General features: G+C 43.6%; 1 protein-coding gene across 3 annotated transcripts in view; it reads left to right on the top strand.

The window, feature by feature from the left end:
• The window catches only part of LOC311098988 (rho GTPase-activating protein 21-like), an 87,913-nt gene that overhangs the window by 16,721 nt on the left and 53,085 nt on the right, over window positions 1-18,107 (top strand). For 2 of the 3 annotated variants that reach the window (XM_084139568.1, XM_084139567.1), the window contains exons 3-4: window positions 5,526-5,720; window positions 6,942-6,963. In XM_084139568.1, coding sequence (XP_083995694.1) covers window positions 5,526-5,720; window positions 6,942-6,963 — 217 coding nt within the window. Of the gene's footprint in view, window positions 1-5,525; window positions 5,721-6,941; window positions 6,964-12,203; window positions 14,413-18,107 lie in introns of those variants that run through there. The other variant, XM_084139569.1, reaches the window with a different exon arrangement.

Below are 18,107 nucleotides of genomic sequence, written 5' to 3'. Positions count from 1 at the left end.
TAGAGAGGAACGTACTTTGGTGCGAAAAGTGCAAATCAATCCCAGAACAACAGCAAAAGACCTTGTGAAGATGCTGGAGGAAACAGGTACTAAAGTATCTATATCCACAGTAAAACTAGTCCTACATCGACATAACCTGAAAGGCCGCACAGCAAGGAAGAAGCCGCTCCTCCAAAACGACCATAAAAAAGCCAGACTACGGTTTGCAACTGCACATGGGGACAAAGATCGTACCCTTTTGGAGAAATGTCCTCTGGTCTGATGAAACAAAAATAGAACTGTTTGTCCATAATGACTATTGTTATGTTTGGAGGAAAAAGGGGGTGGCTTGCAAGCCGAAGAACACCATCCAAACCGTGAAGCACGGGGGTGGCAGCATCATGCTGTGGGGGTGCTTTGCTGCAGGAGGGACTGGTGCACTTCACAAAATATATGGCATCATGAGGAAGGAAAATTATGTGGATATATTGAAGGAACATCTCAAGACATCAGTCAGGAAGTTAAAGCTTGGTCGCAAATGGGTCTTCCAAATGGACAATGACCCCAAGCATACTTCCAAAGTTGTGGCAAAATGGCTTAAGGACAACAAAGTCAAGGTATTGGAGTGGCCATCACAAAGCACTGACCTCAATCCTATAGAAAATGTGTGGGCAGAACTGAAAAGGCGTGTGTGAGCAAGGAGGCCTAAATTCACCCAACCTATTGTGGGAAGCTTGTGGAAGGCTACCCGAAACGTTTGACCCAAGTTAAACAATTTAAAGGCAATGCTACCAAATACTAATTGAGTGTATGTAAACTTCTGACCCACTGGGAATGTGATGAAATAAATAAAAGCTGGAATAAATCATTCTCTCTACAATTATTCTGACATTTTACATTCTTAAAATAAAGTGGTGATCCTAACTGACCTAAGACAGGGAATCTTTACTAGGATTAAATGTCAGGAATTGTGAAAAACTGAGTTGAAATGTATTTTGCTAAAGTGTATGTAAACTTCAGACTTCAACTGAATGTGAGGGGCAATGATAGCCTTGCTTGGCATGCGTTTGTTTGTCAGGACTGAAGAGCGGCCAGCCAACAACCCCCGGCCACCCTCTGTCTCCACATCTGAGGACTGGAGATGGCTGGAATGAGATCCACGGCTAAATTAAATCCGGTCAACTGGGGTTGGCATGCCCCGAGGGGTCGGGAGAGGCATTTTGAAGCCTGCACTTTAAAGTCTTACTCCAGTGTCTTTTTCACTTCATTTATCACCTGATTTTACAGTGCCCTCCATAATTATTGGGACAGTGAAGCATTGTTTTCTTCTTTTGGCTCTACTCCAAAAGTTTGGGTATTTTCATCCATATCAGGTGAACCATTTAGACATGACAGCACTTTTTGTATATAGTCCCCCCATTTTAGGGCACCGATAGTATTGAGAAAAATTCCCTTACAGTGGAGAGAACAAGTATTTGATACACTGCCGATTTTGCAGGTTTTCCTACTTACAAAGCATGTAGAGGTCTGTCATTTTTATCATAGGTACACTTCAACTGTGAGAGACGGAATCTAAAACAAAAATCCAGAAAATCACATTGTATGATTTTTAAGTAATTAATTTGCAATTTATTAATATTGCATGACATAAGTATTTGATCACCTACCAACCAGTAAGAATTCCGGCTCTCACAGACCTGTTCGTTTTTCTTTAAGAAGCCCTCCTGTTCTCCACTCATTACCTGTATTAACTACACCTGTCCACACACTCAATCAAACATACTCCAACCTCTCCACAATGGCCAAGACCAGAGAGCTGTGTAAGGACATCAGGGATACAATTGTAGACCTGCACAAGGCTGGGATGGGCTACAGGACAATAGGCAAGCAGCTTGGTGAGAAGGCAACAACTGTTGGCGCAATTATTAGAAAATGGAAGAAGTTCAAGATGACGGTCAATCACCCTCGGTCTGGGGCTCCATGCAAGATCTCACCTCGTGGGGCATCAATGATCATGAGGAATCAGCCCAGAACTACACGGCAGGACCTGGTCAATGACCTGAAGAGAGCTGGGACCACAGTCTCAAAGAAAACCATTAGTAACACACTACGCCGTCATGGATTAAAATCCTGCAGCGCACGCAAGGTCCCCCTTCTCAAGCCAGCGCATGTCCAGGCCCGTCTGAAGATTGCCAATGACCATCTGGATGATCCAGAGGAGGAATGGGAGAAGGTCATGTGGTCTGATGAGACAAAAATAGAGCTTTTTGGTCTAAACTCCACTCGCCATGTTTGGAGGAATAAGAAGGATGAGTACAACCCCAAGAACACCATCCCAACCGTGAAGTATGGAGGTGGAAACATCATTCTTTGGGGATGCTTTTCTGCAAAGGGGACAGGACGACTGCACCGTATTGAGGGGAGGATGGAAGGGGCCATGTATCGCGAGATCTTGGCCAACAACCTCCTTCCCTCAGTAAGAGCATTGAAGATGGGTCGTTGCTGGGTCTTCCAGCATGACAACGACCCGGAACACACAGCCAGGGCAACTAAGGAGTGGCTCCGTAATAGCATCTCAAGGTCCTGGAGTGGCCTAGCCAGTCTCCAGACCTGAACCCAATAGGAAATATTTGGAGGGAGCTGAAAGTCCGTATTGCCCAGGGACAGCCCCGAAACCTGAAGGATCTGGAGAAGGTCTGTATGGAGGAGTGGGCCAAAATCCCTGCTACAGTGTGTGCAAACCTGGTCAAGACCTACAGGAAACGTATGATCTCTGTAATTTCAAACAAAGGTTCCTGTACCAAATATTAAGTTCTGCTTTTCTGATGTATCAAATACTTATATCATGCAATAAAATGCAAATTAATTACTTAAAAATCATACAATGTGATATTCTGGATTTTTGTTTTAGATTCCGTCTCTCACAGTTGAAGTGTACCTATGATAAAAAATTACAGACCTCTACATACTTTGTAAGTAGGAAAACCTGCAAAATCGGAAGTGTTTCAAATACTTGTTCTCCCCACTGTATGTGTATTTAAGTGGCTGGTTTTAATGGGGATACAGATGGCAATCTGTTTCCATTCCATTTGGGACTTATTTTATTGCACTGTTAAACAACATTTGCATAGAAGTAGCTTATTTTATAAAAGTGCACGCTCTCTCTTTAACCAGTAATGACATCATTCTTGAGGAAAGGTGGTGGCCCAGAGTCAGTTTCCTGAGGCAATAGATATTCTTTGGTAGAGACGTGAGAGAGACCGATTTTTAAGTGAATTAATAATGTTTTGGTGGCAATCTGCTTTGAAAACGGCATATTTAGCATTATGGTTTGCATGTTATCACAAAGTACAATGGTAGTGAGTTGATGATAGCTTCAGCTGTAAGCTAGCAAGAAACGTATTGTTTTACCCTCTAGTGTGTGTATTTTACTGTGTTTATACTTGGGATATCGCTTTTCAACAGTAAAAGAAAAAAAGATTGCTGGTGGAAGTCTAAGTACTATTGTCATTCATAAGCTCTTCGATCATAATTTCTAAAAATGCGCTGTATGATTCATAGAAGATGGCTTTGACTGAATAGCCTACATATTTTTACAGGTAGGGGCGGATCAGCATTCTTGGGCCTAACTTACAGATGGACACGCTTACTGCATAGCCTAATTATTCTCAAACATGGATTTGAGTGGAATTAATGTAGGACAAACACCTCCACACTACACACAAACGGGGAAGTAGTGCTGGAGCTGGGGAACAACAGTTACAGCTGTGGATGACAGTCGGAAACCTGTTTGGCCAGTTAGTTCCCACCCAACCAAACTGACTCGGGTGTCACACAGCTGAACCTGCAACTCGGTTTCACAGCAGCCATTCTGCCATTGGCTCGTTCTCCCATGATAAGGTTGAGCCCCTGATGTCTTTTGTACCTCTGTTCAACTTCTGTTCTGTTCAACATGTGTTTTGTTGACCACAAAGCTCAAAAAGATGCCAAAGGGTTCTGTTGCTCCTTTGACGTAGCCTAGATATTTAGCCCCAGGAGATCTAATAAACATCTTACCGATTTGATGAACAGAAAGATACAGCAAAAAACAGTTTCAACATGGTAGAACCCTAGAGGCTGTTGATTTGCAGTTGTTAAATGTATTGAACGTTCTTCCTGTATAATGTTTTGCTGACTGAGTGTGTTAGAAATCAGAGGGTTTGTGAAAAGTAAACTGGCTCCCGCTTTGCTTCTGCAATATGTTTTGGCTGTCCGATTACTCTATTTTGGCAGCTTCTTGAGTAGAAAATGGATTGATCTGGATCCACTCAATGTATTGCTTTGATCCACAAATCAACCATGAAAGTAAAGCAGGTCCTAATCAAAATGACGTGTGGTTTGTTTTTTGCTGTGGATAGGATGTTGTCATGTCAGAGCGGAAGCAGTTAGCTGAAATATCTCAATTTAGCCGTAAAGTTGGTTGGCCTATGTTGGGTTCGGTTAGTATGTAGCTGAATCAATTTTCTGACATCAACTACTTATCACATTTCCCCAGGCAGGCAGCAGGGTTAGTGTGAATGCTAGCTCATCACATTCCTATTATTGTGGGTGAAGCTCAGGGCTAGGAGGAGGGACGGTAAGGGGGTTGGAGTTTTGGGTGGGTGCTGTGCTGGATAGGGTTGCAAAATTCAGGGAAATTTCAATACATTTCATGGTTTCCCCAAAATCCTGGTTGGAGCGTTCCAGATTTCCTGCTTTTTCCCTTCTGATTCCTGGAATCCTCCAACCGGGAATTTATTGAAAGTTCCCAGAATTTTGCAACCCTTGTACTGCATGAGGCCAGGGAGAGGGGGAGGTTTGAGGTTGAGTAGAAGAGCAAGCAAAGCAGGCAGGGATTGATTGTTTGAACAGTGAGTTTCCTAACAGTTGTGCTTTGACTGGAAATTTGAGCTTGGGGAGTAGGAGGGTGGGGAGGAGAGGGTGGGAGCCGCACCACAAAGGTGTGAGGCTATAAATACCCAGTAAACACAGCAGTGGATGTTTGAGGCCCCAGGCTCTACAGTAACACTGGAAATGTGACACCAGCACTATGGCACGATGACTCTGTTACAGTTACTCACTTAGATGAGCTGGCGCAGATGATGTAGCTCTAACTCCTTGGTTGAAGTATTGGAGGCGTTTCTGTGAATTTCCTCTAGATCCCATGTTTTTGATGACCTAGCTAGTCCAGACCCATGTTATTATTACTGTTGTTTATGAACCAGTATTTTGCAGGATACAGAACATAGACAAGACACTGAGTCGTTGCCAGACTCGTGGTTTATTTTCCAAAAGGAATCAATGTATTTATACAGCGTGCGTCGATTTTGTCTCTGCTTGAACTTTGTACTACTTTCATACAATCCTTGCCTTTCTCAGTAGAAATTGAGTAGCTTAACTCTGAACCACCTGCAGTAGATCTTATTTCAGTCTGTCATACAGTTGAGTGTACAGTATAATAATAATTGCATCTCTCTCTCCCCCATCTCCCGCCCGCCCGCCTTTCCTTGCTCCTCTCTTCTCCCCAGAATGACGTGCCAGAGTGGGGTGAGCAGGGGGATTCCCATGCAGGCCTGTTCAACCTGCAGGGCGAGGAGGAGCCGTTCTCGTGGCCGGGGCCCAAGACACTCCGTCTTCGACGCACCTCTCAGGGCTTCGGCTTCACTCTGCGCCACTTCATTGTCTATCCGCCCGAGTCAGCCGTGCACCCGTACCCCTTCCCGGTAAGCACCACAGTCAGGGTTACATGAATATCCCAAAGCTCTTCCATTTAGTTTATTGGATTTTGCTGTAGCACTTTGTATGATGTCATTAGCTAGGTTTCCATACAATTGACGTCTGAGTTTCATGCGCATATTCTAAAATCTGCATTAAAAAAATATGGCCATTTTCCCACCATAGATGTTTCAATCAAGTTGACCTGTTGTGGATAAAAGGCTGTGCGTGATGACATTGTGCACATAAAAATAACTTTTGCGGTTAAATCTTCATGTACCAAATAAAGAATAGAAGTTAAATGGGTTTCCATCGCATTTCCTGCTGATTTTGTAAAAAAAAAATGTTGCGTTATATTGCGAATGTGCCTACTCTGGTCTTGGCACATGCACTCTAGCCAACAGTGCAGGTAGAATAGCTTACATCCCTCACTCAACTCTGGACCTCCAAGCCAGTTCCATTGCAAAAATATCCCCTAATCGGGGACTGATTTTAGACATTGAACACCAGGTGTGTGTGTAGTTAATTATTTTACATTTTAGTCATTTAACAGATGCTCTTATCCAGAGCGACTTACAGTTAGTGAGTGCATACATTTTTCATACTGGCCCCCCGTGGGAATCGAACCCACAACCCTGTCGTTGCAAGCAATTATCAGGTAGAATAGAAAACCAGCAGGCTTTTTATTGGAAAGGAGCGTCAAGCTCATCACCTTGCACTTTCACCACCCTGTGAAGTTCATCATAACTTATTTCATCTGTAGCCTAATAAACTGCATACTTTCCCGAGTCGTAGTGGGAGGACCACACAACATGTCATCGCGTGACTCCAAGTTTACTTCAATATGATGGTTATTATATCAATATTTGCACATTAAGGCATTTCCATCGGCATTTCTTGCATAATACCTTTTACAGACACAAAAAGATCCCACCTTATCTAGCATATTTTTGTTTTATCAACATTTGTAAAGTTTACTGACAAATTAGCTGTTTCCATCAGGTCTGTCTTGACATTTTATATCCGACATGTATTTTACTCACATAAAAAAGGTTGGATGGAAACATGGTTAATGTGGAAGAAGTTACAACAAAAGAAGTGTAATGCCCCAACCACAATTTCCATTGAGTAAAACCAATTAATCCCTCTAAACAACTTTATGACCCATCTGAACTCAGAAATCATCATTGCTGGTGGCAAATAACATTTATCTTCTTGTCTTTTTACAGGAGGAAGAGCATGGCCGCAGAGGTAAGCTGAATGACACTACCTCGCACACAGTTCCTTCCTCCTCTCTGTCTGTCCTTCAGTACTGCATAGTCACTCTGCCTCTGCCTCCCATTTTGTATGATTTTTCCATCTGTTGACGTAGCTCTTTTACTTCCTTGTTATGCACATGGCACAGTGTAGCTGTTGTGTTAAGGTGACCTTTGTAGAGGCCTGCCTGAAACTTTTTGTCCAGCATCACCACCTGTTACTGTCCTCAACTGACCAATGACCTTTATCCAACTGCACTTTGTCACCGCACAACAAAAAGTTGCCCAAAGCCCTTGTTTTTAGGTTTTTGCATTTTTCCTGTGTGTGTTTGTAGGTGTGTGTGTACACTTACTTGTTCATTGGTGTTTTGTTGTCATTTTGAACCATTTCATGTGTCTGAAGGCACAAACTCTGTCGTTCCGGTAGGCCCAGAGAGCAAATCAAGTGCATTATAGGCCTACCGCTGGCCAATTGGATGGCTCAGATGACAGTGTCTGCAGTAACATAGCAGGCATAAAAGAAAGCTACAGCAAAGTTGATACTGTGAGATTGAGAGAGACTGGCAACGAATACAGCAAAGAGATGCTGTTTTTATGAGTGAGTTCATATTTAAGCTCTTACTATTCAACACTTTTATAAGCCATAAAATGCACGTTGTTCTTATTTCCACTCAGCGCTACAGCAAGCACTGCAGCAGTAATGAATGAGTAGGAAAGTGTATCTATAGGCTTGCATTGTTGTTATTATTAGCGGCTTGGGTCTTTTTTAATATTGAGGAATATTTCACTTTCTCTGTTCATAGGAGTAACAAATAGGCAGAAATAATGCGGTACGACTTGAGTTTCGCCGTCAGCTGGAAGACTCTGTCCTTTTTTTGTCAGTCAGTGGAGGAAAGAGAGAGCGGAGGGATGTTGAGGCGGACCCTCAATCTGCTGCTCTCTCCCTCCGCTGAGAGTTTTTTTTCTTCTTTTTTCTTTCTTATAGGGGCAGTGTTGTAGTTTAACCTCTACGGGATCGGTGTCCCGTATACAGGACGGTTGAGCTAACAGGATGGTTGTGCGCTAATGTGATTAGCATGACTGTTGTAAGAAACAGCAAACTTTCCAGGACACAGACATGTCTTATATGGGCAGAAAGCTTAAATTATTGTTAATCTAACTGCACTGTCCAATTTACAGTAGCTATTACAGTGAGAAAATACCATGCTATTGTTTGAGGAGAGTGCACAACACTCTGAAGGTAAATAATGTACTTACATTCAGTAATCTTGCTCTGATTTGTCATCCTAAGGGTCCCAGAGATAAAATGTAGCGTAGTTTTGTTTGATAAAAATCAATTTTTTATTCAAATGTAGGAACTGGGTTCTACGGTTTGAACCCCTGCTGTCTCTGGCTCCACACCCACCCCGCCCAGCCATCTAGATATGTGAAAGTTAGCGTATAAGCTAATAATCCATCATGTATGACATTCCTGGGAGTGTGTAAACTTACATTTTGTATTACCATATCATTTTTGTATGTTCTCTATAGTTATGTACTTGAAAATGTCTTGACCAATTCGGCACATTTGGGCAGACTTGATACAAAATAGTCCAGTATTGCAATGCTTCACTGGATCAATCTGAAACTTTGCGCACACACTAGTGGCCAAAATCTAAATTGTGCCTAAACTGCAATATTATATTGTGGCCTTTCTCTTGCATTTAAAAGATGGAACAGAAAAACAAATAGAAAAAACATGTTTTTTTGTTTGTATTATCTTTTACCAGATCTAATGTGTTATATTCTCCTACATTAATTTCACATTTCCACAAACTTCAAAGTGTTTCCTTTCACATGGAAATGTCAAGATGGCGCCGACAGAGAGGGCTGCCTTGCTTCTAGTCCTTAGGAAACTTTGCAGTATTTTGTTTTTTTGTGTATTATTTCTTACATTGTTAGCCCAGAAAATCTTAAGTGTTATTACATACAGCCGGGAAGAACTATTGGATATCAGAACGGCGTCAACTTACCAGCACTACGACCAGGAATACGACTTTCCCGAAGCGGATCCTTTGTTCGCACCACCCAGGGCATTTGAACTGATTCCAGAGGCCGATCCAAAACAAACGCCGCCGGAGCGGTCTCCTAGTCAGACTTAGGAGGTGCGCACACCACCCATCGCTTCCGAGTATATTACTCGCTAATGTCCAGTCCCTAGACAACAAACTGGTTGAGATCAGGGCAAGGGTTGCTTTCCAGAGAGACATCAGGGATTGTAACATGTAACATACTCTGTTTCAAGGAAACATGGCTCTCTCGGGATATACTGTCCCCGTCCATACATCCATCTGGGTTCTCAGTACATCGAGCCGACAGGAATAAACATCTCTCCGGGAAGAAGAAGGGGGGGGGGTATGTTTCATGACTAACGACTCATGGTGTAATTGTAACAACATACAGGAACTCAAGTCATTTTGTTCACCTGACCTAGAATTCCACACAAATCAAATGCCGACCATATTATCTCCCAAGATAATTCTCTTCGGTTATTGTTACAGCCGTGTATATCCCCCCTCAAGCCGATACCACGACGGCCCTCAAGTAACTTCACTGGACTTTATGCAAACTGGAAACCATATATCCTGTGGCTGCATTTATTGTAGCTGGGGATTTTAACAAAACAAATTTGAGAAAAAGGCTACCTAAATTCTATCGGCATATTGACTGTAGCACTCGCGCTGGAAAAACGCTGGACGATTGTTATACTAATTTCCACTATGCATACAAGGCCCTCCCCCGCCCTCCTTTCGGCAAATCTGACCGACTCCATTTTGCTCCTCCCTTCCTATAGGCAGAAACTCAAACAGGAAGCACTGTGCTTAGGACTATTCAACGCTGTTCTGACCAATCGGAATCCACGCTTCAAGATTGTTTTGATCACGCCGACTGGGATATGTTACGGGTAGCCTCTGAGAATACGTATACGCTGATTCGGTGAGTGGGTTTATAAGGAAGTGTATAGGAGATGTCGTACCCACTGTAACTATTAAAACCTACCCTAACCAGAAACCGTGGATAGATGGCAGCATTCGCGAAAAACTGAAAGCACGAACCACCGCATTTAACCATTGCAAGGTGACTGGGAGTATGGCAGAATACAAACCGTGTGGTCGTTCCCTCCGCAATGCAATCAAACAAGCAAAACGTCAAAATCGAGACACAGTGGAGTCGCAATTCAACGGCTCAGACACGAGACGTATGTGGCAGGGTTTACAGACAATCACGGACTACAATAGGAAAACCAGCCACGTCGCAGACACCGACGTCTTGCTGCCAGACAAGCTAAACAAGTTCTTTGCCCGCTTTGAGGATAACACAGTGCCACCGACGCGGCCAGCTACCAAGGACTGTGGGCTCTCCTCTTCCGTGACCGACGTGAGTAAGACATTTGAACGTGTTAACCCTCGCAAGGCTGCCGGCCCGGACGGCATTCCTAGCCGCGTACTCAGAGCATGCGCAGACCAGCTGGCTGTTGTGTTTACGGACATATTCAATCTTTCCCTATCCCAGTCTGCTGTCCCCACATGCTTCAAGATGGCCACCATTGTTCCTGTACCCAAGAAAGCATATGTAACTGAACTAAATGACTATCGCCCCATAGCACTCACTTCTGTCATCATGAAATGCTTTGAGAGACTAGTCAAGGATCATATCACCTCCACCTTACCTGTCACCCTAGACCCACTTCAATTTGCATACCGCTCCAATAGGTCCACAGACGATGCAATCACCATCACACTGCACACTGCCCTATCCCATCTGGACAAGAGGAATACCTATGTAAGAATGCTGTTCATTGACTACAGCTCAGCATTCAACACCATAGTACCCTCCAAGCTCATCATCAAGCTTGAGGCCCTGGGTCTCAGCCCCGCCCTGTGCAATTGGGTCCTGGACTTCCTGACGGGCTGCCCCCAGGTGGTGAAGGTAGGAAACAACATCTCCACTTCGCTGTTCCTCAACACTGGGGCCCGACAAGGGTGTGTACTCATCCCCCTCCTGTACTCCCTGTTCACCCATGACTGCGTAGCCATGCATGCCTCCAACTCAATCATCAAGTTTGCAAATGACACAACAGTAGTAGGCTTGATTACCAACAACGATGAGATAGCCTACAGGGAGGAGGTGAGGGCTCTCGGAGTGTGGTGTCAGGAAAATAACCTCTCATTCAACGTAAAAAAAACTAAGGAGATCGTGGACTTCAGGAAACAGCAGAGGGAGTACCCCCATATCCACATCGATGGGACAGCAGTGGAGAAGGTGGAAAGTTTTAAGTTCCTCTGCGTACATATGACTTTTCCCCCTGCTATCATCCAGAAGGCGAGGTCCGTATAGGTGCATCAAAGCTGGGACCGAGAGACTGGGAAAAACAGCTTCCATCTCAAGGCCAGCAGACTGTTAAACAGCCGTCACTAGCACAGAGAGGCTGCTGCCTACATACAGACTTGAAAATCACTGTCCACTTTAATAAATGGAACACTAGTCACTTTAATAATATAACTTTAATAATGCTACTTTAATAATGTTTACATATCTTGCATTATATTTACGTCATTTAGCAGATGCTCTTATCCAGAGCAACATACAGTTAGTGAGGGCATACCTTTTCTTTTTCATACTGGCCCCCTGTGGAATTGCAAGTTGCAGCGGAGGGTGCAGAGCTGGTGGCCGGGGTAGGGGTAGCCAGGTGGAAAGCATGGCCAGCCGTAGCAAAATGCTTGTTGAAATTTTCAATTATCATAGATTTATTGGTAGTGAGAGTGTTTCCTAGCCTCAGTGCAGTGGGCAGCTGGGAGGAGTTGCTCTTATTCTCCATGGACTTAACAGTGTCCCAGAACCTTTTGGAGTTAGTGGTACAGGATGCAGTTTTTTTGGGGGGGAAAAAGTTAGCCTTTGCTTTCCTAACTGATTGTGTATATTGGTTCCTGACTTCCCTGAAAAGTTGCATATCGCGGGGGCTGTTCGATGCTAATCCAGTACGCCACAGGATGTTTTTGTGCTGGTCAAGGGCAGTCAAGTCTGGGGTGAACCAGGGGCTATATCTGTTCTTAGTTCTGAATTTTTTGAATGGGGCATGCTTATTTAAGATGGAGAGGAAAGCACTTTTAAAGAACAACCAGGCATCCTCTACTGACGGAATGAGGTCAATATCCATCCAGGATACCCGGGCCAGGTCAATTAGAAAGGCCTGCTCGCTGAAGTATTTTAGGGAGCATTTGACAGTGATGAGGGGTGGTCGTTTGACCGCGGACCCATTACGGACGTAGGCAATGAGGCAGTGATCGCTGAGAGCCTGGTTGAAGACAGCGGAGGTGTATTTAGAGGGTAAATTAGTAAGGATGATGTCTATGAGGGTGCCCATGTTAACGGATTTAGGGTTGTACCTGGTAGGTTCCTTGATAATTTGTGAGATTGAGAACATCTAGTTTAGATCGTAGGACGGCTGGGGTGTTAAGCATATCCCAGTTTAGGTCACCAAGCAATACGAACTCTGAGGATAGATGGTGGGCAATCAATTCACATATGGTGTTCAGGGCACAACTGGTGGCTGAGGGGGGTCTGTAGCAATCCCAGAACAACAGCAAAGGACTTTAGAAAGTGGCTTTAGCAGCAGAAACGGAGGAAGAGAATGTAGAGAGGAGGGAGTGGAAAGATGACAGGTCCGCAGGGAGTCTAGTTTTCCTCCATTTCCGCTCGGCTGCCCGGAGGCCTGTTCTGTGAGCTCGCAATGAATCGTCAAGCCACGGAGCAGGAGGAGAGGACCGAGCCGGCCGGGAGGATAGGGGACATAGAGTCAAAAGATTCAGAGAGGGAGTAGAGGAATCAGGAGATTGGAGGGAGAAGGATTTAGCAGAGGGAAGAGATGATAGGATGGAAGAGGAGAGAGTAGCGGGAGAGAGAGAGCGAAGGTTGAGACGGCACATTACCATCTGAGTAGGGGCAGAGTGCCACCGCCGCGCTGACCAGATGCTTTCTGGGTATGCGAGAACATATGATCAGACGAGGAAAGAGCAGTAGGAGTAGCAGTGTTTTCAGTGGTAATCCATGTTTCCGTCAGCGCCAAGAAGTCGAGGGACTGGAGGGTGGCATAGGCTGAGATTAACTCTGCCTTGTTGGCAGCAGAACGGCAGTTCCAGAGGCTACCAGAGACCTGGAACTCCACGTGGATCGTGCGCGCAGGGACCACCAGATTAGAATGGCAGCAGCCACGCTGTGTGAAGCGTTTGTATGGACTGTGCGGAGAGGAGAGAACAGGGATAGGCAGACACATAGTTGACATGCTACAGAAAAGGCTACAATAATGCAAAGGAGATCGGAATGAAATTAACTAAGCATCTGGGAAAGCGAGAGAGCGGGGCCTCCCTCACGTTTCACTGAAACACTCAAATATAACTCTCCCAACTTCCACTTTAGATTAATAGACTTTAGTTAGTGTCTGGTCTGTTAGCGATGTTACCAAACAGACTAGTTCTGGCTCTTGCCTCTAGTTAGCGTCTGGTCTATTAGCGATGTTACCAACAGACTAATTCTGTCTCTTGCCTCTATCTTAAGTCCTTTGTTGTTGTAATGAATTCTTCATTTTTTTTTTTCTTCATATTTGAATTAACTTGCAGAAAATACACTTTATGACACTGTCATGAAGCATTATGACAATCCTGTGTCACGAACTAAGAAAATGCACTTTAAAACACTCAATAAGCATTATGACTATCATAATCATATAAGCCAGATAGGCCTGTCACGTACAGTGCCTTCGGAAAGTATTCAGACTCCTTGACTTTTTCCACATTTTGTTACGTTACAGCCTTATTCTAAAAGGGATTAAAGTTTTTTTTAACTCTAGGAAGAGTCTTGGTGGTTCCAAACTTCTTCCATTGAAGAATGATGGAGGCCGCTGTGTTCTTGGGGATCTTCAATGCTGCAGAAAGGTTTTTGTTCCCTTCCCCAGATCTGTGCCGACACAATCCTGTCTCTGAGCTCTACGGACAATTCCTTCGACCTCATGGCTTGGTTTTTGCTATGACATGCGCTGTCAACTGTGGGACCTTATATAGACAGGTGTGTGCCTTTCCAAATCATGTCCAATCAATTGAATTTATCACAGGTGGACTCCAATCAAGTTGTAGAAATATCTCAAGGATGATCAATGGAAACAACAGGAAGCACCTGAGCTCAATTTCGAGTCTCATAGCAAAGGGTCTGAATACTTCTATGAATAAGGTATTTCTGTTCTTTTATTTTTAATACATTTGCTAAAATATCTAAAAACCTGTTTACACTTCGTCATTATGGGGTATTGTTTGTAGATTGCTGAGGATTTGTACATGCCCTTATGTCAGTCATCATTGCTCCTGAAATCTGCTCCTGCATTCATCCCAGTCATCAGCAACAGAGCATTTTGGTAGGTGCATGTCTGACATCAATTTGTGCGCAATTACAATGATAATTTAGTATGGTAAATAAAAAATGATATAACATGTTTTGCGTTGTGTGGTAGTTTTTGTGGATTTTGACACTTACTCATTCCAGGGTTTTTCTTTATTTTTACTATTTTCTACATTGTAGACAAGACATCAAAATTATGAAATAACACATATGGAATCATGTAGTAACCAAAAAAGTGTTAAACAAATCAAAATATATTTTATATTTGAGATTCTTCAAAGTAGCCAAGAGTGTGCAAAGCTGTCAAGGCAAAGGGTGGCTATTTGAAGAATCTCAAATATAACACTTTTTTGGTTACTACTTGATTCCATGTGTTAATTTATAGTTTTGATGTCTCCACTATTATTCTACAAGGTATAAAATAGTAACAATAAAGAAAAACCCTTGAGTGAATAGGTGTGTCCAAACTTTTGACTGGTACTGTATACCAATACATACACAAACTATATCTAGGTCAAATAGGGTAGAGGCGTTGTGCTGTGAAGAAAGATGGTGGAATGTCTAAATTCTCCTCTGAAGGATTGGATGATGTAGAACGATATTTTCTGTTGAATGTACTGTAAAGGAGAAAGACGATGAGATCTTTGACAGCCAGTGAGATTATCCAGAGAGAGAGACCATAATAACTTTCATGACTGGGTCTCACTCTGTCAAGAGTCCCTCAGTAAGGGCAGGGGGAAATTTGAAGTAATCCTGGCCTTGCATTTCATAGTGCTAGACAATGGAAAGACTGACTGAGGACAGACATGGGGACCTATTGGCTTGCTCTGCTGTGACCCAGAGTGGGGAACAGGGCCTAAAATTAACACCGCCCACCAGCCAAGTGCGGGTAGATTTGGCATTGGCGGGTACTGTGTCCATTTCACCAGCCACGTTGGCTGGTGGTCAGGGCGCCACAGTGTGAGCATTTCAATCGCATTTGTGAATACAAATAGTGAAGTATGATCATATTTATAGTAAAATAAATGCTGCAGTAGCTGTTTTCAAAGTATTTCTGCCATTTTGTTAAATTGCTGCTAAATTTAATCGCAGTCAAAGAACTATGAATCCTAAATAGCCTATTCCACCTCGCGCTGCATCTGCCTGGCTGGGGGCTGTGCGCATGTGAAGAGATCCGCACAGGCATACAAGTTGGTCTAATTTACTTGAAACAAAAGTCTACTGAAGTGAGACTTTGTCCTTGTGTTTTTTGGCTATTTACATTGTTTTGTTCACAAGCTGGGTTGTTTTTCTATGTTTGAGGTTCAACTGTTAGGGAAGAGAAGACAACGCTTCTACTAGTCAGACTCAATCTCACAGGCACACAAGACTCAGTCGCGTTACCGCAGTAACCTCCCGCCCTTAAAGGGGCAGGTGAACATTATTGTCTCATCTGTGATATTTTGGTTAAAAGACTTAGGTCACAAAAACATTTAAACAATATACCACATTACTTCTTACTAGTAATACATCTGTTTTAAAAACATTACAAAGCTTGCTCAGCAGTTTTTTTGTGTTTTTGTTGGTGTAATTTGAGCGGGGGGGATTTATTTTGGCTAGTAGAAAATCTGTCTGGTGGATTTTAAAATCGACCTGCCACAGTTGCTGGTGGACTAAAAAGTACATTTTATGCCCTGGTAGTGAAAACAACCTGAGATGCTCCCACCAGACCAAACTGGCTTGGCTTGGCTGTGCTACCACTCGGGTGCAATTTCACTGGGGAAATTGCATCCCCCCCCCCCAGTTTGAACATTGAACATGTGATGCAAAACGAAGTTCGGTGTGCTTTAGGACCATGCGGACGACTCCGAGCAGTCAGGTAGGCTGTTTGGAGTGTATAGTGGCTTGCGAAAGTATTCACCCCCTTGGCATTTTTCCTATTTTGTTGCCTTACAACCTGGAATTAAAATGGATTTTTGGGGGGTTTGTATCATTTGATTTACACAACATGCCTACCACTTTGAAGATGCAAAAAACTTTTTATTTGTGAAACAAACAAGGAATAAGACAAAAAAACAGAACTTGAGCGTGCATAACTATTAACCCCCCCCCCCCCACCCCCCAAGGTCAATACTTTGTAGAGCCACTTTTTGCAGCAATTACAGCTGCAAGTCTCTTGGGGTATGTCTCTATAAGCTTGGCAAATCTAGCCACTGGGATTTTTGCCTATTCTTCAAGGCAAAACTGCTCCAGCTCCTTCAAGTTGGATGGGTTCCGCTGGTGTACAGCAATCTTTAAGTCATACCACAGATTCTCAATTGGATTGAGGTCTGGGCTTTGACTAGGCTATTCCAAGACATTTAAATGTTTCCCCTTAAACCACTCGAGTGTTGCTTTAGCAGTATGCTTAGGGTCATTGTCCTGCTGGAAGGTGAACCTCCGTCCCAGTCTCAAATCTTTGGAAGACTGAAACAGGTTTCCCTCAAGAATTTCCCTGTATTTAGTGCCATCCATCATTCCTTCAATTCTGTCCAGTTTCCCAGTCCCTGCCGATGGAAAAACATCCCCACAGCATAAAGCTGCCGCCACCATGCTTCACTGTGGGGATGGTGTTCTCGGGGTGATGAGAGGTGTTGGGTTTGCACCAGACATAGCGTTTTCCTTGATGGCCAAAAAGCTCAATTTTAGTCTCATCTGACCAGAGTACCTTCTTCCGTATGCTTGGTGAGTCTCCCACATGCCTTTTGGAGAACACCAAACATGTTTGCTTATTTTTTTCTTTAAGCAATGGCTTTTTTCTGTCCACTCTTCCGTAAAGCCCAGCTCTGTGGAGTGTACGGCTTAAAGTGGTCCAATGGCCAGATACTCCAATTTCCGCTTTGGAGCATTGCAGCTCCTTCAGGGTTATCTTTGGTCTCTTTGTTGCCTCTGATTAATGCCCTCCTTGCCTGGTCCGTGAGTTTTGGTGGGCATCCCTCTCTTGGCAGGTTTGTTGTGGTGCCATGTTCTTTAAAAAAATTTATAATTGATTTAATGGTGCTCCGTGGCATGTATTTTTTTTATAACCTAAGCCTGATCTGTACTTCTCCACAACTTTGTCTCTGACCTGTTTGGAGAGTTCCTTGGTCTTCATGGTGGCGCTTGCTTGGTGGTGCCACTTGCTTAGTGGTGTTGCAGACTCTGGGGCCTTTCAGAACAGGTGTACAGTCGTGGTCAAAAGTTGAGAATGACACGCATACTAATTTTCACAAAGTCTGCTGCAATTTGCATATACTCCAGAATGTCATGAAGAGTGATCAGATGAATTGCAATTAATTGCAAAGGCCCTCTTTGCCATGAAAATGAACTTAATCCCCAAAAAATATTTCCACTGCATTTCAGCCCTGCCACAAAAGGACCAGCTGCCATCATGTCAGTGATTCTCTCGTTAACACAGGTGAGAGTGTTGACGAGGACAAGGCTGGAGATCACTGATCATGCTGATTGAGTTAGAATAACAGACTGGAAGCTTTAAAAGGAGGGTGGCGCTTGAAATCATTGTTCTTCCTCTGTTAACCATGGTTACCTGCAAGGAAACACGTGCCGTCATCAATGCTTTGCACAAAAATGACTTCACAGGCAAGGATATTGCTGCTAGTAAGATTGCACCTAAATCAACCATTTATCGGATCATCAAGAGCTTCAAGGAGAGCGGTTCAATTGTTGTGAAGAAGGCGTCAGGGCGCCCAAGAA

Source organism: Coregonus lavaretus (genome assembly GCF_964263955.1).
Source record: "Coregonus lavaretus genome assembly, chromosome: 23".
Taxonomy (NCBI): domain Eukaryota; kingdom Metazoa; phylum Chordata; class Actinopteri; order Salmoniformes; family Salmonidae; genus Coregonus; species Coregonus lavaretus.
Note: the sequence above shows the minus strand (reverse complement) of the source record. Positions and strands in the feature narration are given on the sequence as shown.